Raw genomic sequence first — 26,889 nt, 5'->3', positions numbered from 1 at the left:
TTCCCCTTTATCTCAGATACGCGGTAACTTGTTCATGCAATATATAAACTTCCTTAACGCAGAGGGATTTTGTTTGGATAGTAATCCCTAACTGGAAAGATTCTGTATATACAGCTTGGATTTAACAAAAAGAAAAATACATGAATCAGGAAAATGTGTCTGTTTCCACCCACTGTGGCCCCAGCTGTGCACTGCCTGGGCTGTTCCAAGTTGCCCTGCCTCAGACTTTATTAACAAAGCTTGGTTTTCATTACGGACACTCATAATTTGGTCACACCTTTTATCCAGGGTACAAAAGATGATACTTTTGTGTAGACACCTGGAGAATCTTTCACTCCACAGCCGTAGCCCCAGGAGGTCACCCCATACACAACCCAGCTTTCCCCCGGACGTTCACACATCAGTGGTCCGCCACTGTCTCCTTGGCAGCTGTCGACACGTTTCTGTTCTTGGATGTTTCCAGCGCAGAGCATTCTTCCTGTGAATCTTCTTTTGTAACGTTCTTCACACACCCTCTTGGGAAGTAAGGGGATGGCAGCCTGTTGTAATGTTCTTGAATAAGCCCTTCCTGAAAAGAGGACCAAGTTTTTGTCTCGTTATGGTGGTTGGTCTTGGAAACATACGTGTGATTTAATCCCATTTTTGCTGCCAGTCCTTCACACTGATTTGCCATTAAATAAAATGACTGAAAACAAGACTAAATACTGAAGAAATCTATTGCTCATTAATTATAATACTAAAATACTTTATAGATCTTTTATAGATATTGTAAATATGAAATAGAGATTTTTTAGAAAACTTAAATTTTAAGATGTAGCTTTACTCCTCGTGTTCACTGGATCTTTCCAAAGCTAGTTTGTTTTGTTCCAAGCACACTTTGTGTCTTCTGCAAGAATACAGACCTTAATACTTAAATGAGGAAGCTGGTTTGGGGAGTCTTGAGCAATGGAGGCTAAAGCTGCAGAAATCCTTCATTTCTAGGGCACCAGCTCAAATCTAGTCCAGCTCAGCCTGACAGGAGCTGCATCCTCTGTTGGCTTCCAGGCAGAGCATCCAGTCAACCGTCACACTCGTGCCCTGTAAGCCTGCTTGTCGCCTCAGCTGAGGAGCTAACATTACTGAGTGTATTCTGGTAGAGGTGGGCTGAGTTGTTTGAATCGTCTACAACCTCCTAAATTTGGTGTGCCTGAGTACTAATGGGACTCCTGACTAAAAGGAGTCTTTGTTTTGGGGGAGTGACCAGAACCTGTCCTTTGGTTTTCTTTATCTGTAGTGAATCTTGCATTGTACAAGAAGTGCTCTGCTTATGAAATGTCAAGATTTAAATAATTTGGCTTTTTTCTACAGCTTGCACCTCTTTTTCAGTTGAAAACATGGGAAATTAAGGCCACTGTTAGGTTTTCTTTGAGTAAAATCTTCATACTTGTGGTTCATATAGTAAGTGTGAAATTTCAACTGAAGTACTGCGATGTAATTTCTTACCGTAATTAAAGCCAATTATTGCAGTGGTTAATGTTTCCTTACACAGATGTCCTAAGTAAACCGTATTGCAGAACCTGCAGTGAATTGTGTAAGAAGCTAGGCAATGAATCAGCGATTGTTTTTAGCACAGAAACCCACCCTACAAGTCTATCTGTCTATCTCTGTTATTGCAGTAGAGTGACCCAGACATCTGTGCGCACAGATTAATGCACGTAACGAGGAAGAACTGCTATTTGGCCTCGCCGCCTTGTCTCCTTGCCAGTTTGAGTGAGTCAGTGGAACAAAGGCTCAAGTGTGGTTGCTGTCTTGCACTGTATTCAGCACCATAAAAACATGAAAGTGAAGCATGGTTATTAATTTGTAAAACATTCAAAGGACAAAGACCTTTGAAGAGGAAAAATCTTGTACTGTCCTACAGAGTGACTAGATAGTTTGTTCCAGAAGGCTGGGATGCAGATTGCGTTGTGGCTCTCGTAAATTTTGGCAAGCTGTTCTCTTACTTAAATCTAACTGCTGATTGAAAATATAAGTGTAGTATCAGTAACAAGAGACTAAAAATGTTACTTGAAACTCTATTATGTGTATATTTTCTATCCATTTTTCTACTGAAGTAGTGTGATTTAAAGAACCTTTCTAAAACATTCATTGTACTTCGCCTAAAGACCTGAAATATATTAGAGCTGTTAGTTGTGTTCTGAGGCAGGGGGTGATGTCTGCTGCACGGGGTGTGCCTGGCAACAAATAAGCTTTCATTCATGCTTGTCAGTCTTAATGAGGCCATTTCACTGACTGGTTCTGTGTTATAGAGTGACATGGTTAATCGCTGCTTTTCAAACACAAACTACACTCAGTAAACAAAGCGGTGTCATTCCTGGATAAGAATCAGGAGAGAAAAATACTCCCCTACATAAAAAGAGTAAAGCTGTTACATGTTGAACATTTTCTTATCTTATTTCAGATCCTAATTTTTTTAAATAAGCAGCCTCAGGTACCGAGATGGGTGGGTGGAAATCATTAAAACACTGTTACCTGTGTCACCCCATCCAGTGATGTAACAGTTGGGAGCAGTTTTCTGTGGTCTCTCTCTCCTTAATGGCAAACAAGCAGGTAAGACATGGGTGCTGAATCTGGCACACTGTTCCTCTGGCCCCTGTAGCCTCACCAAAGCAATGTCGTAGTCGCTGCTGTCAGGCCTGTACTCCTTATGCATCACAATCTGATGGACTCCAATTTCTTCCTCGTACTCTTCCGGTACCAGCGTGTGGTAGTCTCCTACTCGCACAGCGTAGTTCCGGGTGTTGTTGCCATACCTAAGATTGAGGCGAACGCAAACAGGGCTGGCTTATGCCAAGTCACATCCAAGTCAGATGCAAACAGGTTTGATCTTTACTGTTCATACACATAACGATACCAAACTTCTTTTTAAAGAGCAAAATGCTTTCTCAGATGTTTAGCTTGACGTTCAAGTGTATCCAAAAGAGTAACAAAAAACATCTCCTGAAGTTTTCTGTTGGGCTATGTCCGTTTTTGTATATTTTCACAGGCAGGGTTTCTTGTGGCCATCTGCCATGATGGGTACTTACTTCCAAGTTGGAATCAAGGTGTGCCTTATAAATGTAATTAGTCAGGGTAACACAAATGGCCAGTAATTTATAATGAAAACATGAGTACTAACATCACTGTGATGCTCCAAATAATTACTAAAGTGAAAATAGTGTTCAAGCTTTGTAGGTTGGCTGAGAAATTTTAGAGGCTTGGATAACTTCATAAAGACCTCTTATTTTAATTGAAGTTATAATAAGGAAAAGAATGCATGCGTGCATCACAAGACATCATAGACCAAATGGTAAATCCCTTAGAGATGACTACTTTGGCTGAAATAACTGTGAATGCCTTTGGAGATTTTTTTTTTTTTTTTCCCCAGGACACATCCCTGCTCAGGAAAATGCAAACAAGGGAGTACTGTTGGGTACATTTATTTATTTTAAAATCTGGCTAAGCTAACCCAAATATTTTTTTTGACTTCTCCCTTTCCCTCATAGCCTTCAACAGGAAATTTGTAATACATGTGCAGAAAATACCCTACAGTGTTACATCACCTTCTAACCTACACTTGTTCTTTTTATACCCTCCAGCAACGTGCTGATCTCCGTAGCTTACTAAAGTTTGCTTGACAAAGCAGGAACATTACAGGTTTCTTCTGAACAACTGCTGTACCACTGGATATTTATTCTAACTGTAGGTTGCATTCCTGGTAGCCTACAAAGCTTGCTCTGCCAAATTCTGCACATCTCCCTCAGGTTTTCTAAAAGCTAAACTTCCCTTCTAGGCTGGTAAGGAGAGAGTACTGCAGGCTAACACCAAACATCTGACCTTGTATATAGGAAAAATGAAGTAACTTGTCTACCACAAACTTTTTCCACGTCCACCTCTGTAGTAGTCTATGTGAAATACTCTGCATGTTTTTTCCTTGTAGTTGGAAATCAGAATTCTATAGCAGCTGGAAGTGAAGAGATGCAACCAATGTAGACTTTTTCATGATTGCAGAAGTGTTAAAAGAGTATCCATATTGATTTTAGTCTCAGAGGGAGAACTGAGAAAAAATAAATTGTGTATTCTACCAAATACATTACTTATTTATTTCCTCCCTGAAAAAAAAAAAAAGCTGAATAGCTTATTTTAATTTGTGGATCAGTGTGTTTATCTCAGTTATTTAAGAAAAAACCTCTTTATTTGTATTTGTCACATTACCAGTCTTTCTGTTTTGACCGCAAAAGTGCTAGTATTTTAAACTTATCACTGAATCAATTTTCATTAGGAATTTTGTATTAAGAAATTAACAGGAAAAGAACATCAGTAAAGGCAGAAGCATGAATCCTGGCTCACCAGGTGTTCTGACTGTAGTCCCTTTAAGTTTCTAGAACAGACAATAAGGCTGTTAGGTGTAGTTTCTGGAGTTACATATCCATCTGTATTTGCCCATCTGAAGTATGACATCAGTGAGATCCTAATTCTGCATCCCTGTAGATTGTCTGTTAAATCCTTGCCTTCTGCTGCCTGCCAAGAAATTCAGCTCTTGACAATGATGAATCTCCTCCTAGGTCACTGTTGCCACACATCTTGCATCAGAAAAGGCTAATCTGACCATGCTTTGTCGAGATGCTTAGTATAATGTTAGCAATCCAAGCTTCTATTATTGTTACTCTGAGCTATTATGTGGGAGCCAGTAAAAGTATGACCTGGCACTGGCGAGAAAACAGTGGGGTTTTTTACAGCACTGCTGTGATCTGATCTGTCAACTTGGGTGAGTTTCTGTTTTGGGTTTGGGGTTTTTTTTCCTGCCATCTATTTGGCTTTACATAATACAGCAATGAGTAAGGCTACATGCATGTTCAGTATGTTAAAATACTCTATAGTACAGACATTACTTAACACAGCTTTCTTCTAATATCTCTGTGAAAGTGACTTTTTTCTGAATAAGTTGTGCATCTTCAGAATAAAATGCTTGGTATGTTTCAGTACCTGTCTATATGAATACATTTCATATTTGCTTGCTGTTGCTTCTGGGAATTTTTAGAAACTGTAATTCGGAGTTTAATTTAGTGTGTTTACATATAGATAGACTTGAAAGCAAATTTACTGGCCCATATGCATAAACTTCCAGTAATGCTTTGGCAAAACCATAGTATTGAAAGTTAGAAACATATTTTTATATAAATGTACAGATTAGGGGGAAAATATTTGTTATTTCTCTAGTTATAGAAATATCAGTAGGGAAATTAATCTCATTCCTTAGTTTATCATGTGTTCTGCAGAAAGTTGCATCAGCAGTTCAGTATTTATATATATTAAACGGTCGTTTGTCTCTTCACACAGAGGCTGTATAACCTCATAGGTAATGTATTTCCTAGAACTCCAGCTTAAAGATTTCTGAATTGGTTGCAGCAAAAGAAACTACCAAAGCAAGGGCAAGTGTATTGATCACTTTGGCCATCTTTTTCATGGACATACCCATAATGGTGGTTGGTTGACAGAAAGCACGCCACTGGTATATAAAGCGTTTTGAATATATTATGAAAACCAAACTGACAGACCCTGCTATCTCCTTTTCTTGTGTAAGGTAACAGTGCATTGGGCCTCTGGGAAACTCATAAAACAGAAGAATAAAACTCCCAACTACAGAACGTTTCACACGCTGACAGCGCAACTCCCCTGCCCCTCTCCAAAGCAGACGAGGTCAGTGTAGAGACAGGTGGCTGCATGGTCAGGGGGTGCAGTAGCAGTCTTTCACTTTATTTACAGAACAGATGGAATGCTCAGAACATAAGGAGTGTAGTACTCTGGGATGGCTTATAGAGGCAACTGAGTACTTCACCAGTGTCTTGCGCAGGCCGAGGTTACAATCAATCTTGGCTGATGCACTAGCCAACTTTGTAGGATCTGTTTTCCTCAGAGTAAATTTAGAAAAGGAAGCTGATACAGAAAGTACTTTAGTTACTATTGCAGTAAAGTGACCCATTTGAATTACTCTAGCTTACATGCAAGACCCCCGGTAATTAAGTGGCAGAGTTGGTTTTGTTACTGACATCTCAGATAGGTTTTTCTGCTCAAATTTCATAACTGCATGACATTCCACTTAAGAATCTAAATGATGCAGCAACTGAGCCCAGTAAGTTAAGTAAAATTATGCTTTCCTTTGCCAGTTAAGCAATATTAAATAGTTTAATAATTTCATGATTGTTTATAACTGTTGGTCTTGTTGCCTTTAAAAGCTACCAGAAGTAGGATTCTGTACCCTGGAACGTATTGCTAGATGCGATCTGTGGATGGTTGAAAGTAGTATTTTCGGAACTCGTGGTACACATCTGAGTGTCTTACTGGAACACAAATGTACAAGGTCATTAGCATTACATACATGTTTGTCTGACAATCTGCCAAAAACATTTCCAAAAGGTCACTGAAAATACTCACACAATTTATATATACTCTTTCAGCTCTGTGCAGCAAACCTCATATTAGTGCTGTGCTGCTGGCTTCTCGGTTATGAAAGCTTTTCTTCATTTATTTTCTTCAATAAATATTTGCGTATCTAAGCTAAGCATTGTGTACACTGACATATAGGGTTTGTGTACATAAACAAACACAGTCACAGTACTTTCAAGTTGTGTATTATCAGTGGTGCCATGGAAATCTGGCTCTTAAGCAGAGAAAGGTAATTTTACATGGTATAAATCTTTCTCTTTTTTAACGTCATGGGTGCCTCTGTATTTTAGTTCATAGTTTTAGTTTATCCAGAACATCGATTACAGGATTTACCATATACGCTATCCATTATTTTTATTACAGTTTGAAGGTGGGAAGGGGTTGTGTGAGGTTTTTTTGTATTTTCCTTTTTTTTAACCTCATGGAAGTCAGTGTACTATGGAGTCACAAATGTATTAGGTGTCTGTAATTTAGATGAGAAATAAACACACTTCCTTCCTAAACTGATTTAATAACTGAAGTAATTTGATTTTTAATTGTTTATTTTGATTTGTAAGCCTAAGCAGGAAGGCAAGTTGTTCATGACTAGTGATAACAAGTGCTCTCCTGTCCGCCACATATCAGATAGTATAGTAGAAAATTTGCTGTTTCTGTTTAATGTTAATCCTTGCTTTTGACAAAGGAACAGTGTTCCCTTTAATAGGTTCCTGCTGGTTTTTTGTGTTATGGATGTTGTTCATTTATAGCAGAATAGTGAAGAAAGGAGATCCAGGAAAGCTTATCTTAATTGAAAGTACTGATTTCAAACATTTAATAGAATGAGAAGTGTTGCTCCTTGTGCAAATGTGTGAAACTTTAATAGCTACAAGGCTTCGTGTGAGGAGCTTAATGAGCAGTCTTTGCACAGATTGACCACATTTCTGTGCACATTCACACACATAAGGCTTTCTTAACTGTTTTGGTGACATTTGGGGTTTTGTTTTGTTTTGTTTTTTATCTGCAGACAATTACAGTTCTTCCCCTGTAGTAGTTGGTATTTGCCAGATGTGAAAATACTGTAATAGGGCATCAGTACATAAAAAAGCAAAGTAGTCTAGCACAGGGGTGTCCAGTCTTCCTCAACTGAAAGTCGCCTGTGAAATGGCAGAGGACACCACACACATCACATTTGAAGAGTGGAGGCAGACGAGGAGTCTAGGAGTGCTTCATGGGTGGAAAATGATGTTTCTTTCAGGGTACTACCCCTCTGTTGGATGGCTGGGCTGGCCATGCCTTTAAGCTCTAGTGCGGCCTGGCAACCGAGTTGCCAGTTGACCTTAGCATCTCTTAGAAGGTTTATTTCCCAGCCAACTGGAGGATGGAATAGTCATCAGCCACCATGCTAATATCATCCTTCTGCCAGTTAAGTAATGTACAGACATTGAAGGCACACTTGAACTCATCTCACCATTAATACTAAATTCAAGAAAACTGATTTTTAATTCTGGTGTCTTACTAAGTATTTGGTTCCAATATGCCTCAGGGTCTCTAGTTCTCAAAATCACCAGCACCATGTTTAAGCATACATGGGCATTGCCTAAAGAAGCACTTGAATCCGTTACTTATTAGAACAGTACAATGTTCATGTAACACAGTATTTCCTAAAATGACTTCATGGTCATAATAATTTCCTTTTCTATGCCTTGTATTTCTAATTATCCAAAGTTAATGCTTTTTGTATAGACCTGCAAATTCCCTGTCAGAGCCTTTCAGGACAAAACTTGTTAGTAAAATGGCTGGGTTATAGAAGAAAAAATAGCTTCAAACAATTTTTGTTCTTAAATCTTACGTCTGTGAAATTACAGACAGCATTACTGCTGCTGTAGTACTGATGAACAATTCTAATCATCATGCATAAAGTTCCATTTAGTTTTTAGCCATAGTACAGATGAGCCCACTTTCGTTACTTAAGCAGCGTTCCAGTTTCAGGATGTGAGAAATGGTATACTGGCCTTTCTGTTGTCTGTCTGTGGAAAATATGTGAAGAAGGCGCTTGATCTATAGATAGCTCTTGGAAACCTAGCTCCTTAAAATCTCTCTGGGATCAGTAGGAAGTTCAGCCCAGTCTGTCCAATGTCAGCTTAGGGCTAAAGGTGCCTTCTCTCTTGCACAGTAAACAGTGCATCTGCTGGCTGTTGGGAGTTGCTTAGGCCTAGGTCAGGTAGTTTTAAATACAGCATCTGGGGCAAAACAGTACTTTGGGCCCTGAGACCACATGTAACAGTTTTGGGACAGCCTGTAACAGACCCTCAAGTGGCTGCACCTCTCTGGAAGTATCCAGTGCTGCTGCCCCATCATGTGGGTGTTCAGCAAAGCATCCAAGATGGGCACGCTTTGGCAGCGTGTGCAGTCATGACTTGGAGCGCCAGCTATGCAAGCAAGCCGTGGGGAAGAACACGTCATGTGCTGGGGGGGGTTGCTTACTGTAAGAATGCACAGCCACAGCAGCAGCACTGCAACTACTGATTTGTTTCGCCAAACCTTGTGAAAGTGTTCTGATAAGGTGAAGAGTTGGGTAACTTAAGATCTTGATTTGAGCACAGAAAACATAACTAACTGGCTTCCGGCGACCCCCCTTTTTATTTCTGTGAAGAGGAACTTGGAGGTAGAGAAACAGAAAGGACTGCGTTGGTTTCAAGCCAATGCAAAGGCGTTCTCAAGAGCTCAAGTTGCATCCTTAGTAATCACTACAGAGATGATGAACAGGGAATAGGAAGCCATTGTCTACACATTTTGATGATAGCAACTGAAGTGCTTTCGGTTCCACAAGAACAACTGGGATATCAGTTCAAGTAGGCAGAAATTTTATTGAATATGACCATTTCAGCTTAAAATATTAGCAAGAAAAGTCCTCATGCCTTTCCTGAAACATGAAAATGAATGGATGTGTATCTGGTGCTAAGGAAAGGTAACACTTTCCATTCCTGTAAAAGTATATCTGACTCTTCTTTCTGGTTATTAGTGTGCAAAATGAAAGGCTCAAAGTCCAGAGTTAAAACATTTGCAGACCACTTGAGCAATTTCTAGCAAATATCCTCAAATCTGCAATACTGTTCTTCTCTGCTTTTATTCCAGCCCATACTGTAACCTTCTGTAATGTTTCTAGTGAAATAATTGCTGTTGAAAGCTTCAGGTACTAGACCAGCTCCCTTACTGCGCAAGTAGTTGCTTTTATACTACAGTAACTTCATCAGCAGTGAATCCTGGATGTCTAAATTACTGGAGAGAATATCATAGGAAGTGAATAGGAGAATTATCAGTAACAGAATATTGGTTTCTGCAAAAAGGGGAAAAGACATTTAAAAACACTAGATAATAGATTAATACTGAGAATTGCAGAAGTCAGACTAAGTGTGATTTACAAGGGGGTGTAAGTTGCAACCCAGTTGCTAAACATATGGAAAGGAAGTGAATTTGGCGGTTTTATTAGATGCCAGTTCAGAATTATACCAGCATAATCACTTACAAAGTTATTTGTTTAAGGGGACCTTTGTTGAGATGGCTGCAAAGGACAGTTCTTTATGTCCTGTGAGATAACAGAGTCAGGCAGTTGCTTCAGCCTATTTGTGAAGAATAAGCAGAACAGCTCGGTCTTGCTAGCTAAATCCAGTGTACGGATTTACTGAGCAGACTCGGCAAAATACAGCTTTACCCTAAAATGGATTTGGGGGGGGACTAGTTCATCTAGTCACTGTAGTGCTACAGTAAAAATGTCTATCACCGACAATATCTACCATTACCAAAATATGACAGTCCCTGTGGTGGATGTTTGCTCAGCTGTCTTCAGTATACCCTGAAGCCGTAAGCTGCAGGTTTGTTGGAACAGAAAGCTGTGTTAAAGTGTTGGAAGTAGTGTCTGTATTTTTTCATGGAAATGCTGAAGTTGTGAATATAAATCTCATGAATGATGACACACAGAATAATTTCAGTGTATGAGGGGTTTTTTGTTTGTTTTCATTTGGAGGGATAGGATGTTGGTTGGTAGGCTTTTTAAAACCAAGGCCAAATCTAGAACAGTTTCCAGTGGGCTTGAACTGGAATGGTTTTGTCTATACCCAGAGCAACAAAATAGTTTGAAAATATACTACACTACTGAAGAGAAACCAACCTTTTAAAACAGTGTGCAGCAGTGAGGACCCAGCAGCTGCTGATGAGAGTAGCACCACACAAGAGCCTTCCATCACCATGGGAAGTTTTCAGTCGGAGTGCAACCTGCCATGGCCAGCCGCCCCTACAGAGGACACAAACAGTGTGTTCAGGGTACAGCAGTGGAAAAGTACGGTAGCTCATCAGCTATCTTGAATGTAAATCCTGTTTAGTTTCTTTGACATGGCTTGCAAACTGTGTTATTTATTGAGTGATAGTTGAGAATAACTTTATTTCTGCAGCATTCAGAATTCTGTTTAACAATGGTGAGGATTACTTTACAGATTGTTTGGGCATCCAGCGCTCTGCGCGCTTCCTCCCACTGTCAATTATTTGAATTTTCCCTTCTCAGATTGCATTCATTGTGCCAAAAATATATTCTGTGAGTTCCTTGCCAAATACCATCCAAGTCAACAAACCAGAAATTTCCTGTCAACTGGAGAGGGGAAAAAAGGGAATTTCTTGAGAAGCTTAACCTAGCACCCTTTCCTGTCTGCATTAATATCTTTGTCTCTTCTGAGCTCTTTGAAAAGGGGAGCAGGCAAACCAAGACGTCTAAAGCAACTGTAGAAACCACACATACAATAGATTAGCACCATTTTTTAGCCTGTGATCATCTGTTTTGTGTAGTAGATTGGGATACAGATTTGCAGGCCTATGAAGACAGAATGGATTATTTTTTGCCAGTTCAATACATAAGTAAAATAAGGAATCAGAAGGGAGAGAGATGTAGCTGTAAGCAACAACAGCATCTAAGAGTAAGTAACAGGTAGGCTTAGGTGTTTTCCAGCTACTGTACTTGAATAGGTGTGCTGGAGTGCAAGAGCTGCCCAGGATCATCTAGGCCAGCATCCCATCTCAGAGTTGTCAGTGCCAAATGTTTTAAAGGTGGAAGAACGTACTTCCTGTAAAGCATAAAACAATGTAGATATTTTTTAGTTTTGGAAGATGGGATTTAATAGATGTTTTCAAAGTGGGGTCATTCACTTTGGATTTCGTGATATGTTTTTAAGTATCCAGTTCCTTTTCACACTTTGCCAAGTTCGTTGTCTTAATGACTTATTTTGACGACGACTCCTTTATGAACATCATTCATATGTTCCAATTCTTGATTTGGAAGCATTTCTAAGTGCACCATTGGGTTGCTCTCACCTTTTTGCTTCATCTGTCTCTGTGCTTATTTATTATGAGATCAAGTTTCTTGATCTGACTTAATTGTGCAATCCATTATTTGTCACTGTTCCATTTCATCCGGTGTCCTTTGTGCACATATTGTGAGACAATAATTCTCGATTTTCTTTTCCTGTACAGTTCATTATTTATTATTCTCGTCTCTTCACTAAGGTCAATAATCCTACTTTGCTCTGACTCATTTAAATATTTCCCTGGGCTCCCTCTTGTTCTTTGAGGCTCCTTCACTTAGGCTATGTCTTTTTTGAAATTGATTGATTGATGCTGTGCATATACTCTGAAATAGGTTGAGTGATGACATGTAAGTGTATTTTTTACAATCCCTTTTTAATATTCTGTGAATATATGTATTTTTGTGGTTACAACTGTTAAGAAAATAAAGACTATACTTCCTATCATAGCCTTCAGTAGCAGTAGTATTCAGTTAATGTGTTTATATTAACTGAATGTAAACATGTCATTAAAGGCTAAGAACAAAGTGTTAACAAAAAGCCTGGGTTTATAGCTGTGTCATCATCAGAGAAGCTTATTTGTGAAAGAAAATCAGATCCTGGGCTGTGAATCATACCCAGGCCTTTTTTTCATTGTAGGTAGCATTGAATTCATTGCTCTCTTTATATAGCTCACATCCTGAAATCTAGCTATCTTTTGAGGGGAAAAAAGAAAAAAAAAAGGCTATTTTGAAAGTAAGAAATGTAACCCAATCAAGGATGCTGCAGGTATTTATCAATTAATACTTTTTAATTTCCTACCAAATTTACTTTTGAGTATAGCTTTGCTTCTACCTCATGACAAGGCAAAAGAAAACCAACAAACCTACAATAAACCTATAAATTGGGCGAACTGCTTATGGCAAATACATGTCCTAGAAACTTTATATTCAAAATTGCTTGTCTCTAACAAATACTTACCTTAAGGAATTTTTCCCACCAATTATTCGCTTTTGTCGACGATGTAGTAACCTCAATCCACAAACAGAAGCAAGGGAATCTAAACCACAAAGGGAGACATAGACTGCATTAAACTCAAAATGAAAATTAGCCAATCATCAGTGAGAGTTAACTAAAAAGAAAAAAAAAAGAAGGCTGAAGTTACTCTGTGTTTCATGGTAGTTTTTAACAACCAAATTTTTCTCAGGGAAAATACATTGAATTCTCTAAGACTTAGAAATTCTTTTAAGGTGAGATCGTTTGACTGTGTTTACAGAACAATTTACACATTTGTGCTCTGCTTTTCAAGAGTAGGATTTTTTTTATAGGGTTCTTCCTTACTTCCTGTTGGTGGAAGCAGAGGTTGGCATACCGCATAGGACTCAGTCCTCTGCTGAAGATCACCTATACCCTGAAAAGTTTAAAGTAGTTGTCTAGATTTTTGAATTTCCGTGTCTGTTGTGCACCCTAGGAAACATGGCTGCTGTAAACCGTGGTAGACAAATGTCCTGTATCATTGGAATAGTCGGTACGATTCCTTTGTGCAGCTGGCACAGCAATAAGATCACAGTGTGTGCAGAGAGGGCTTCCCACCACTTCTGTTTCTGTAATTCTTTTGATGTAACTGTTTCCTCTGTGAGGTGGGATTGTTTACATCCATCTCTTCCTACTGTGACCGTTGCCCATCCGAACCTGTTGGTCTGCCACTCACAACTGGGCTTCACCTTTATTGCTGTTCCCAGGCGCCTTCTTGCTTAGGTGCTCACAGATCACCCCCGCGTCCTCGCTGTGACGGCAGTTGTGTGTCCCAATGTCCTGCTTAATGCAGTCTGCTAAGGATCTCTCATTGCCTGTACATTTCACGTTGTCCACATGGATCGGACCTTTGCCCTCCCCAAAATAGGCCATTGTCCTTGCTCTAGCCGGACCTCTGCAAACAGAGCATATTTTTTTAATTAAACATTTTGAGGTACATTTTACTCAACCGAAATATTTCGGAGCAAGTAGTGAAAGCCATCAAGGTTTTATTCCAAGTCCTGTCACTGGTTCACTGATGACTTTTCTTACTGGCTCCGTTACTCTGGTGTGTAGAAAAAAGCTAAGTGTAACAAAATTGCTACAGTCCATTCATGTTTAAAACGTGCTTTTCTTGTACCTAGTTATGAGGCAGAGTATTTTATATTGTAAAAAGATCTGTAAAGCAAAATATGTGAAAGCTGCTTTTTCATAATCTCTTTAATCCTCATATGAAATCAGCATCTGTGAATGCTAAAAATAATTTGCTCTGCTCTGGTCTGATTCCCTCAGAAAGATGGGCTGGTTAAATACCGTATATTTGCAGTGTAGTGGGAGCTATGATTTACAGATCTATTAGTTGCTAATAGCTATTAAAGTATTTCATTACCATGCCATTTTTCAAGTGCACCCCACAGTTGAGTTTTAAAACTGTAATGCAATTGGAGAAAGACTGAACCCAGTTCAGTCTCAGCACCCACTTTTCCTGGGAGGAACCCATACTGAGTGCTTGTGTAGCATTTTCATACATAGTCCTCAAAGCCCCTTCCAAAGGTCAGTATGATAATCCTATGTTTGCATAAAGGTAAATATCAAATCTAAGTATTTAAATGTCAGACCTAGGACATTTTATTAGGGTTTGAAGTCCTGATCCTCACAGCTTGTATGTAGTGCCATACAGTTCCAGCAGTGACAGCAGTGTCAGTTGTGTGAATGACCTCTCTTGAATGATGAACTTTTTTCACAAGTGAGGGAGTGGATGAACAAATGCAGTAAAAAACTAACATGGCTTGTGCATGTAAGCATCTCGTTTGGTAACCTTGTGATACATTTTTACTTTTAATTATTTAGGATAATGCTTCATAATTAAAAAAATTGATGTTTTGTTGTATACGATTGAAGAATTGGAAAGAATGATGAGTGGGATACCACCCAACTGGCTGTACAGAGAATCATAGAATCACAGAATGGTTTGGGTTGGAAGGGACCTTAAAGACCATCTAGTTCCACCCCCCCTGCCATGGGCAGGGACACCTCCCACTAGACCACTAGAAGTGGGGCAGGAAGCCACAGCTGCCTCTAAGTGTGTCTGAACTACAAGTTTACATGTCAGTTTATAGCAATTTACTGATATTTTATTGTGATAAGAATATACTGAATATTAGATAATTAAATGTTGCACTATATCATACTTTTCCATTTTAAAGGATACGTTACAATTGCATACTGTAAAGGACAGTACTTCTGGGTATTGCATACAAAAGGGTAACTGCAGGAACAATGAAATGCTGGAGTAGAGAAAGAGAGTTTAGCAATGAAAATGTACTAGGCAAAAAGGTATATCTCTCCCTTTACACCTCTTTTTATACCTCTTTTAATACCTGCGGTGTTGGGGAAGATAGGTGAGAATGGCATAAAGAGTTTATGTCACTTCATCAGCTAGAGATTCTCTGATGGGGAGGAATTTTGATCTGTCACACCATTTTCAAAGCTTCGTCATGCTAGGAGTGTGGCTGGGTCAGACTCAAAGAGTCCAGCAACAGTTGCCCATATGCATGTAATTGAAACATGGAAGTAATACGTACAGGCTTCCTCCTTTTGCAGACTTGCACACAGAAAGCCTTGCCTGTTTGGATTTTTTTAGTACGTGTTGAAGGGTGGGCGGGCAGGTTTTCTAAGTAGGGAATGTTGGTTAGAATGCATGAATTGTAAAAAGCCAGGAAAGAGAAGCACATAGAACATCTGACAGAGGTGATACCACAAGGTCAGCTGTCCTTGCACGTTTTTAATTTCCATGGCAAGCATGTATTTACCAGATAATCCAAATCCTTCACTGCCTCTGGAACCCATACAGGACAATCTTTGCCTGATGAGTTTAGTATGATCGAATTTGTCAGTCACAAGCCATGTGTCTATTCTTGCTCCAAATATTTTTCTTTTGTGAACGGTACTCTGATTACAAATAACTACCAAAAATGTCCAACTCTCCAATACCTGTGGGCAGCTATGTGTCCATGTATGCTATTACAAAATAGTGAGACAGTACAGGCACTCAGATTCTAAGTTCTTATCTGGTTTTGGTAGCTCTGTGTCAAAAACCAGTTTATGCTTTAGGGCATTGCTCTGAAGTTCCTCATGATATTGAAAAGTACTTTGCTGTGAATCACCACAGTTTTCTCAGCCTTACCCAGAGAAGCATTATTGCAGTTTAGTATAGAATTGTCTCTGCAGGCTCCTACTGGCTACTTAATAAGGCCACTGGCTTACCAGAAAAATTTCAAAGAACGCTCTGAGGTCTGTGAGGTCAGATACGTAAATGTTTTAGGTGAAGGAGATGTAGAGAAACAAAGATGCAGGAGGGAACTTAGTGCATGTGGATTGCAGTCACGCATTGACATGAACTGGACCATGGGACTTGCACGGCAGAGGCCCTTCATACTGTTCTGTGAAAGCTCTCTATCTCTTACTGTGCATCAGTAATCTCTCAGACTGCTGATAATTGCTATGAAAAGTGTGTCCATACCCATCCTTAACAACAAAGAAAACCCCGCTGTTTAAACAGAACATCTGCCAGGAAACAAGTGTAAAAGTCACGATGTTCTAGAGCAAGGAATACAGCAGAGTAGAGAAAATTATTACATATAATTGGGAGACCTCTAAATGTAGAAGTGATACGTCTTACGTGTTTGTTGAATGCTGGAATCCTGCTCTTAAAACCAGTTTTAGTCCACCCTTAACAAACCTGTGTGTGTCCCTTAATTGCTGCTTTCCAAGCCAGCTATTTATGCACAGATGACCATCAGAGAAACAACCTTTTTGTTGTTTGTTGAGATCTGTCCCTAGAGAGAAGGGCAGCTTCAGGTCTTATCCCCTAGCTTTGCTCAGACTCAAGGCCATACACAGTAACACGCTGAGCTCTTCAGTACCACCATTATTCACACTACTCTTAATTAGGAAATCCAGTTGATTAGTATAAATGGCCAACTACCCTAAACTTTTTTTTCTGTAGTAGGTAATTTTTGGAGCACTTCATTTGTTGTGTGTGCATGTGCATTCTTAAAACCCTATCCTAAACAAAAGGGGTCCAATTTTACTGGGCTACTTAATTCACTCAAATGCAAGAGCTTCTAAAACCAACTTTTCCTCTTTACTCATTCTGTGAAAATACTTTTGTATGTTAAACTCAATCACATAATAGATAGTACTTCAGAAAAGGTGTGATTTTATCCAATTAGTAGGGCAGTTTTCTCATGTTCTTTATATTATGTTTTTCTAACGTTAATTACGGATTTGACAAACTGACTTAATGAGACATCTTTAAAACCAGTAGTGCTTTGAACCTAGTGATTTTGCCCTAGCAAATGTCTGAGAATGTTGAAAGCAAGATTTTATAAAATAAACGTACAGGTGAGCACTGACAATATGAATAATATATGCAGGGCAAACTCAGTCCATTACCTCAGTGTTTACCCTTTGCTTACACATGTCGTCCTTTTTAAGGCAGTCCTTTCTCCCATTTTTAATAATAAATGTGTGATTTTTTAAATTTATTTTTATTTTTTCCCGTGGAACGTAATTCCTCTATAAATTGGAATTGGGAATTAAACATAGGATTGTAAAGGGAGTTCAGTTCAGAACTCCCAATTCAATTCTGTGATCAGTCTTAATGAAAACTGATGTCAACTTTAGTATTAGGTGCTTTTTTAATTCCTCTCAGGAAAAAAGCCATAATGTGTTTCTTTCTAAAGAAACAACATTCCTCAACCCTCAAGCTCTGGAGCATGAACCCGGAAGCCCCACCCTTGCTTTCCAACAGTCAGGTCACCACTGATTATCATGTGAACTTTAGCAGAAAGATCTGTGCGTGAGCTCCTAGACCCAGAAGCAATTCCAGCTTATCCGTGCACATAGTGGCATAGTCAGGTTTGTGGAATGCAACTGTCTAGACATAGGGTCACCAAAGATACAGCATTTCTGACAAGCTCTCCCAGTTTCTGGAACCGAATTTTAGATTTCTAAAATGTGTCTATCCCTAGTCCTTCAGGAAACATGTCTTCTGTTGTATCCTATAAGCTTAACTCCCCATTCTGACATGACACAGTGAGCATCCAGCCAACTCTGTTATTGCAGAGATTTAAAACCAGAATGTGGGAGTACGTGGTTGAGTATGATCGTCTGAGGGAGACATATATAAAGGCCAGAGACGCTGAGGATGAAGCAGACGAAATGAATGATTCAGTGGGACATAAGTCAAGTTTTGTAGTTTTGAAGCCATAGTCATCTACTACTAATAAATACGCCTTACTAAACGATTACCAGACAGTTTTTAAAAGGCATGTATTATGTGTTCACACATAATTATGTGATACTCGCTTGCACAAACTTTACATTGTTAGATACAGCAAACATAACATGATTTGTATTTCTTAAGAACAGCTTTCTTTACAGATACGCTCAGAGAAGACATTACACTAGTTTCCTGTTGTATTTCACTAGTGTTCTGGATATTTTTCAGCTCATATTAGTTCTCCTTCTAAGTCTGCTCTAGAGTTGTTATATCTTTACTGCCCTTAGGTATCCAGAAAAAAATTGCTTCTGAGTGGTGTAAGCCTGATTAAGGGACTTAGTTCAAAAGTGACACCTATATACACATTGTGGTGGTTTTAATTAGGGAGTGGTTTTGTCCTGTCATGTCTATTCCTATATTAAATGAAGCTTACTCAAATTTCTGTTGTGGAGGCCAAAGCCATAATCCTTTGTATAACAGTTTTATCAAATCTCCAAGCTACATCAAGTCAAGCCACATCAGTAAATGAAGGGGAAAATACCATTAAGCTAGGAATTCAGTAGCTGGTGTGCCTACATCTGACTATGCAGAAACCATGTCCGCAGGATGTGACAGTGGACACTGACCTGATGCTATATTTCATTAAAAAGTTTAACAGTTACGATAGAACTTATGATGATTTCAGAGTCATCATTAAGGTTCATGAAAGATAAATATTAACAATATGCAAAATTATACCTTTCAATGAAAACAGATCAAGAACTCTTTAAAACAATACAACCATTACCCCTGGAGTTTTAGCTAAATTCCAGGCAACTTCAGGAAACTGTTGTAAACTCTCTAGATTCTGATTATTTGTATTGTCTTTGCTAATGTAATGACAAAGGCATTTTGAATTCCCCAAGGTTTATGTATGTATACTGTTACATCAAAATCAGAAGCAAAACAGAGAATCTGTGTAGTTCATAGAATGTGTAATCACTTGTGCTATTCTAGATGTTAATATTGGTTTCCCTCATTTTTTCCAAACTAGAAATTTCACACAAACTGAAAAAAATGTTTAGAAATCTGGAAGCAGAAGATGAAAGAAGTAAATTAAGAATAGCTTGAGTAGCAAGGAGCACAGAGCAGGTCCACTAAATCAAATTCTCTTCTTGGTTATGCTAGTACAACTACGTGTAAAAAAAATTTTAAAATTGGTGTAATATGTTTATATCATATAGACATGCAGCACCATAAATGACAAATCAAATATAGTGTTTAGTCAATAATTTAGTAATTTGGAATATTTAACTTAAAAAATATCTAATAACTAGCATTAACTTGTATTTCAGTTGCCAGTTTGGACTGTGACATGCCTTTGAATATTTAAATTCTTTTTCCCAATTATGCTAGTTAACGAGTATTCATTTTGAAGATCTAGCCTACTACTTCTTACACGAATAGATACACTTTTCTAAAAGAATGCCAAACAGACAAGTTTTGAAAGGCATATGTTATCAGACATATGTTGGTGATACTTCATTGCGGAAACTTAACATTTTTAGATACAGCAAACAGATAACATGACAAACAGCTTAATGAGTTTTCTTACTTGTAGCCAAGCTGCCGACAGACTACAGCTGCATCCTTATCAGACCATCCATCATCACAAATTGTGCCCCACTGGCCATTGATAAAAATCTCTACACGTCCTTCCTTCTTACTCTCACCATCCATCAGCCTGATGGGAGGACCTGGGAATAAATTACTGCTGTCAACTCACAACAGAAGCAAGAACTAGTACTTCAAGTCATTTTCATCATGTTCAGTATCTAGGGTCAACTGCTGTTTATGTTCAACAAGCCCAGTATCAGCTGTTAACATTGTCATATTTTTCTTGGCTGGCTTGTACAAATTACGAGACAAATATGAAATACTACTATATTTTGAACTTCAGAATTCATCTGGTTCCTTCTTTTTCATACAGATAATGTGGCATAGCTCAGATTTTGACTACAATAGGCTCAGAACAACTCTGCCCCTAATGGCAGAAAACACCCGAGATCTCTTTCGTATGATACCCCTACAAGATGGACATGTTTCCCTTGCAGTAACATGTTTTCCTTGCAGTAACTTTATGGGTGAATTTAACTGTATCTCAATTCATAAATCCATTATCAAGCTGGTTGTTACCACTCTCTTAACCACTGTCTCAGCAAAAAGTGCAGCATCGTGTTGAACCAGTTATTATTTATCATCATGCATGCTGTTCAGTAGTGTACTTTGTGTGACAGCGTAATGTTCTACAGCATGTCATTCTAGGCTAGTGTGTGCTTATTCTTCTAGCAATTTAAATTGATTGCTTATTCAGATATGTTCATAATACAAAATCTTACTTATGTGGATTAGTCAGACTTAATTAATCATGGTTCATTCAGTGCTTGGCCTGTAGGTTTTTTTGAATCGTTAGGCAAAGTACATATTTGATTCTCATGTTAGAACTCCTTTATAGCATGCTGGCAATGCAAGTAGCCTTAAAACACTTAATGAATTCCTCTGAGGCCTCTGTACTGTTTAAGTGAGAATTACCTTCTAGATCTTTTACTGTGTCATCCTTTATAATCCTTAATAGACTAACTAGTATTTCTCTTTGGGATAATTGGAAAGACTGTTACTCATTCTTCTAGCCTGTTCCTAATCTCTCTAACCCTGTAAGGATGACAAATTACTTAATTATGCTCTTAAATAAAGCAGTACTTTGAGACATTTGCATTTGAAACTTAATTCAGATTAGTTTAGGATATGAATAACTTTTGTATACCAAACTTTACTCTGTATCAGAGCTAGTTAAATCTGGCCTAATTCATTAATTAAAAGATAAAAGATTTGAAAACAAAATTAAAGTCTGTTTACTTCAAATGTCATTTAAAGCACATTACTTATATTGAAGTTCCTAGTGTCTGGAGTTACATGAATTAGCTTCACCAACTTTCTGTTTAGCTACATTGTCATGATCTTACATGCTAAACAAATATTGTTGTAGTTATTGTAGTGTATTCTGCCTCATTTTTTGTGTTCCCTGCTGTCTGCATTTCCTCAAGTCATATAATCTACTAATTCCTCATATTTTTCTACTAAATTCATCCTTACAGGGAGAAAACAGGCTGGGAAATAAATGGTAACAATAGAGTCTTTGTCCACTTCCCAATCAGAAATCTTGTAGAAAATGTCAGACACGCTGTCTTCATTTTCCTGTTAAAATTACATGTTACTCTGGAAGAATATAATTTAGGTGTAAATTATACTTATATTACCCAGCTGGAGGAATGGGATATTAATGATACAGCATAGCTATTTTATTGTTACGTCATCTTCTTGTGTTTTAGAAAAAAAACCCATATATTTATGTGCACAAGATTAATATAACTTTCTGCTAATAGAGGTTTTGAGAATGTTACCATATGGATGCATTTAACTGAACCAGACCTCCTTCAGCTAACATTATATTTTACAGGAATTTGAGCAAAGCAGCACAGATGGTTTGCATCTGTAAAGACAGCAGTCATGATATGAATTCCTGTTATTTTTTGGTCTGAGAAAATTTCTTCTACCAAATATGATTTGATATTATCTACACATAATGGAAATGTACTGCAACATAACATATTAATTGGATTGTGGGAGGTCAAAAGGCTATAAAGAAAAAGATGATAAAGAGGGAGAAATTAGAAAAATACGTGGTAGTGCTGATTTTTGTTGTAATGGGTAGCAATGTCATGCAGTAAATACATGTTTTAGTTTGCAGGATAGACCTTGACTCTGTAATTTCCAGAGAACTTGGGGCACCCAGGCATACAAATCCATTAAGTTTCAGTAGAAGCTGTGAATCTAACTCCACTGGTTTTAATTCTAATTTCAAAATCAACTAAAATATACTTGGGTAAATGAAAGAATATTGGCAACAGTTTTGTAAAACGTTACCTACTGACAAGCTACAAACTTTGTATGTAGCAAATTTTAAAAGTAAACTGTTTTTCAGAATTGCTGAGCAACCCACTGTTCCCCTGTAATTTCTACTGTGAAGACCTGATAGCCAGAATGCTTGTTTAATTACCTGCATGTGGATCTAGGAACCTTTGGAATTCATGTGTATATATTCTGTCCTACAACGCCACTGTGTAATCAGTATTTCTCTCTCATTTATTTTCTCATCTGTCTTTGCATTCTTTTTTCATACCAGTCTGTAGGCTTTTTGACACTGGAACTGGCTCTTTGATCTGTGTTTGTTGTATCATCCTGTCATGGCCAGCAAGTGGGGCCCATTCACCCAAGCACAATCTAAATGATGGGCAGCAGTAATACAGAAATAATGTCATGCTTCTCACTCTTCCTTTTTGCTATCTCTGAACTTCCCTCTTTCTCCGTATCTCTCGGTTTGGATCGTCTGAATGTAAGGCCATAGGAGGATGTACTATTGATTTATATTCCTCAGTGCTCGGGTATGTCCTCAACTTTTGATAGCATGAGACAGTTACCTAAAGCTTGGAGAGTGCTGAGTCAAGTGCAGTCTACCACTAGGGATGCCAAATAGGTCTAAAACCTGGCGAAGATTGAAAGAACAGGATCTCTGGAATCTGACTTTGTTATCTTACAGATTTGTGTTGATCATTAATCTTCTGGATGTTTATGTGTCTTTAAACAAAGCTCGATTACTTGCTGTGATCTTCAGGAGAAAAGTAAGCTTTTTTTCCCCTTCTGTTCATTCTTTGCATGCATCTGCCAAATACTAAGATTCTGAGCATCTCTGAGTATCATACAGTTTGCTCGGATCTGCACCCACCGCAGTATTCCTACTGTGACTTTCCCAAAGAGGTGCCTTACTAAGTGAGAGTTTATGGCTGTCGTTATCTGGATGGCAAATGAGTCTGACATCCTCCTGATGGTTGCAGTCGTGCTTTCCCCACTCTCTCCTTGAGCACTGCAGAAGGTTTGTCTCCTTCCCTGAGCAGCTGACATCATCCAGCCAGATGGGCCCAGAGCTTCCTTCCGAGTAGCTCTCGGGTGCACTTTTTCCATACCTGCGTAACACATATTACACGTAACTTTTGGACCAGTTACCAGAATAATAACAGTAAACAATGTTAACCATGACAGAGCAGGTTCAATTAGCATTAAATTTAGCGAGAGCACTATACCCTGCTTCTTTGGTGATTTTTAAAGGAATTACATTAATACAAACTTGAGACGGTAATAACTTTACTTAAGGCATCCCCTCAACCAAGCATATGGCTGTCTCACTGCCTCTGAGACTTAAAGCATGTTCATAGTATTACATAAACATTTAAATGTCACAGTCTGGGGAAAAATGAGACAAAATTCTTTTTTGAATGTGAGCTGTTACAATCCGAAGGCAAGACAACAGTCACCTAGTGAGAGTGTATCATCTTTGTTGAAAAGTAGCAAGAGTGAGTGCATGAAACTCTAGTGGGATTTGTTCTAAAATAACGCTTTTCAGTACATAACTGTTCCAGGGCCAGACTGGGGGGTTTTCTGAGCTAGATCCAGAAAGACTTGTACTTTAAAGATGTCTGCCATTTCTAATGACTGTTTGACATGAAAAGATTTTGAAGAATCAAACTTTTCTAGGCAAAATAAAATACAGTAGATCAGGTTTTCTCTGTAGCGTATGCACTGATTTCAGTTAGCCAAAAAGATGGTTGGAAGGAACTCGGTGAATAAAGACTGCTGAATCACAACCTCAGTTGGAACTTTTTCTTCTACCTAAACTGAAGCATAAAGCTCTCTTCAAGAGAGAGGGGAGCAGGGTTTAATGGATTTTAACTCAGGAGTTTCTGTGAAGCACTCAGCTAATATTAAAAGACCAGCCTGTTGAGTAACGTAGGGTTCGTGCAAATGTTTGTCGTCACTGTCAAGTCAGTCAGATATCTAATATCAAGTAATCTTACTTAAATCCCAGCTGGCGGCAAACCACCTGTGTATTCAGCTCTGTCCACCCATCGTCGCAGACGGTGCCCCACTGCCCAGTATGATAGACCTCCAGGCGTCCCTCATGACTGCCCTTCCCGCTTGTTAGTCGGAGTGCACCATCTGTGTCGTTGACAAGTAAGGAAAAACAAAAGCAAGATTCAGTTTGCATCCAGCTATGGTAACAAAATGAGTAACACTGCATTTAATGTGTCTGATCAGACCATCTGACTGCTAAATCCAGTGCCGATCACTAGGTGCCACTGAATGAGAAGATTAAAGAAATGCATAATGCACCCGCTCAGCTGCAAAGTGTCACCTAACCCAACTGCCTCAGTGCAAGAGAAATAGCACAAGAGGTCAATCCCCCAAGCCCTAACTACATGCTCAGTCCGCTGGAGTGGGCTCTAATGACGTGACTTCACTGTATACACACCTTATCTGTGCCTATTCGGTTATTTCCCGTTGCTTTTGTGCTGAAATGCCTCCTGCCATGGGTAGGTGTGATGAAGAGTTAAGGCATGCCCCGCACAGTAAGCGGCAGTTAGCACGTTGCTGAAGAGCCAAGACTTTGTGTTGAATAATGAGATTTTCTGTACCTGTAAAATCCTCCTAGCCAACAGCTGGTTCATTTTCATACTGCCAGAACACTTTATTACTGTGGGGTTTGGGGCATCTGCAGACTTCAGAATTTCTCTTCTCTGTGTTTGTCACTGTTTTCCTGTGTGATTATTGGCAACTGAAGTACCTGTAAGAGGCGTGCAGGAAACGCCAGCATCTTCTTTGTGGCCGCAGTTGTGTTCTCGCCAGGAGCTTTTTGGACACTGTTCTATTGATAGTTCATTTCCAGTGCACTGCACTTCATCCAGCAGCACGGGGCCTGAGCCTTCTCCAAAGTAAGCCTGGCTCCATGCCTTGGCAACACCCCTGCCGAAATGGAACAAACATCCAGTCAAGAACAAGCAAGCTGGAGAGGTTGGGGCTGGGTGGGAAGGCTTAAAATGCTGCATACGCAGCGTTTAAAACAGCCGATGGGACTGCCTAAATGGCCACTGCAACGGGCAACGCAGCCTGCGTTACATCATGTCATGGCATGTGCTTCCACAGCCACCTTCGGTCTCTGCTGAGGCTGTGGAGCAGCTTAAACATTCTGTTCCCACAACTCCATGGCTGGAACATATTTAGAACATCAGTTTCTATTGGTTTCTATCTATGAGATCTTCCCTCTCTATGTGCCTTTTGATTTTTAAGCACCACTTTCCTAGAAGAAATTACAGATGTACAGCTTGCGTATGAGGACTCTAATTTTAATTTAACGTTTATGTGTAATGAAAATAATCCTATATATTTCTACAGCGGCTTCCATCTGTTGTCCGCAGAGCACATTAATCAAATCTCATATACCCAGATGAGGCAGATAAAAGTGATCGTTCCCATTTAGTCATGTAAAAACCACGGTAAAGAGATCTTAAATGACTTCACAATATCATACCCCCAGACAGTGGTAGAAATAAGAACAGAAAGCAGACCAATGACTAGCCTTGTGTGTGGTATACTCTTCACATCAGCGTAGAGGATTTTGAGCACAAAAACCTACGTAAATTGAAAACACTCCATTGCTTCAGCATCACAGAAATCATGCACTTGATGATTTATCGGGATTTTTCCAGTTCAGCTTAAGATACTGTGTCTTTCATATCTAAAAGTTTTTCATAGTTTGTTTTCTTTCCATTCAACAGTTTCTCTGTTCATATATCCAGCATAGTTTTTATGGGAGTATTCTCAATATCTCTCATATTTTTCAACATGTAAGATTGAAATGTCTATCTACATTTTTTACTATAATGAATTACCTATCTAAAGGATTAGTTTAAATTAATTAACATACAGTTTGGGTGCGGGGCTCTACACTGATCAATTATTTGCTTTAGAGACAGTTTTCCACTACCAGCCATATACTGTCACGTAGTACCTAACAGGAATGGTACGTTCAGTTTATACTGAACATATGACAGGTCTTGACTGTGTTGTTCCAGGGTGTAATCGTTTAAACTCTTAACTGGCTTTTGCAACTCTGTGTCAGAAGAGTACATTGCTGCGATTTTTTTTTTTTTTTGTAATATAAGTTGCAATAGTTCATGATTTAAGGCACAGACTGATTAATCCCTGCATGGATTGAAATAGATGTGAATTTTATTTCTAGTGCTTTGTGTAAAAAAAATTCTTTTTTTACAGGAAAACAATACTAAATTTACAATTAGCAATCATACAAATTTTTGATAAACAGTGAAGGGATATTGGAAATGTAAGAATAGTAAGAGGTTAATAAAAATTAAATTAGATCAGGAAAAGGTTCTGTAAAAAGGAAGGATGTGGAAATTCATGGTAGACATTGTGTAGATGTTAGTGCTCAGAAAGGTAAATGAAATAATCTGTTTTGCATTCTCATTTTGTTTAAAATCAATTTGTTTTTAATATTTTCAAGCTAATGCACTTCATTAATCTTGAAGTGCACTCCGGATTCTCAGACTGCTTCTTTGATGACCACGTGCATTCTTCAAGTGGTGGAGAACATGGAAAATTTCAAAAAGCCAAGTCCTATTTACTCAGCAGTGAGAAGAATTATAATCTGTGATTGCTTCAAAGAAGCAGGTAAGCAAACCAAAAATATCCTCAAACACTCAGCAGGCGACAGTAGCAAAACACATAGCTTCATTACTATAACAAGGGCAATTTGTATCAAGCAAAAAGTATTTTTGAAACCAAATAATAAAATAAATTTTCATTTTTCACCTATTAACGTTAGATTAATATTCTGAAGTTTTATAGGAGTGCTACAGAAAAGTTGAA

The 26,889-nt window shown here is 38.6% G+C and overlaps 1 protein-coding gene across 1 annotated transcript in view; it reads right to left on the bottom strand.

The window, feature by feature from the left end:
- Nucleotides 1-260: 260 nt before the first annotated feature.
- Nucleotides 261-26,889, bottom strand: part of PRSS12 (protease, serine, 12 (neurotrypsin, motopsin)) — a gene marked incomplete at its 5' end in the record, with an annotated part of 33,073 nt that continues 6,444 nt past the window's right edge. The window contains 9 exons of the mRNA XM_010161118.1: nt 261-568; nt 2,512-2,792; nt 10,613-10,735; nt 12,753-12,831; nt 13,496-13,701; nt 19,667-19,808; nt 22,936-23,132; nt 24,021-24,162; nt 24,788-24,966. Coding sequence (XP_010159420.1) covers nt 261-568; nt 2,512-2,792; nt 10,613-10,735; nt 12,753-12,831; nt 13,496-13,701; nt 19,667-19,808; nt 22,936-23,132; nt 24,021-24,162; nt 24,788-24,966 — 1,657 coding nt within the window. The remainder of the gene's footprint in view (nt 569-2,511; nt 2,793-10,612; nt 10,736-12,752; nt 12,832-13,495; nt 13,702-19,666; nt 19,809-22,935; nt 23,133-24,020; nt 24,163-24,787; nt 24,967-26,889) is intronic.

This window comes from Eurypyga helias, unplaced genomic scaffold (assembly GCF_000690775.1).
Source record: "Eurypyga helias isolate BGI_N326 unplaced genomic scaffold, ASM69077v1 scaffold13831, whole genome shotgun sequence".
Classification (NCBI taxonomy): Eukaryota; Metazoa; Chordata; class Aves; order Eurypygiformes; family Eurypygidae; genus Eurypyga; species Eurypyga helias.
Note: the sequence above shows the minus strand (reverse complement) of the source record. Positions and strands in the feature narration are given on the sequence as shown.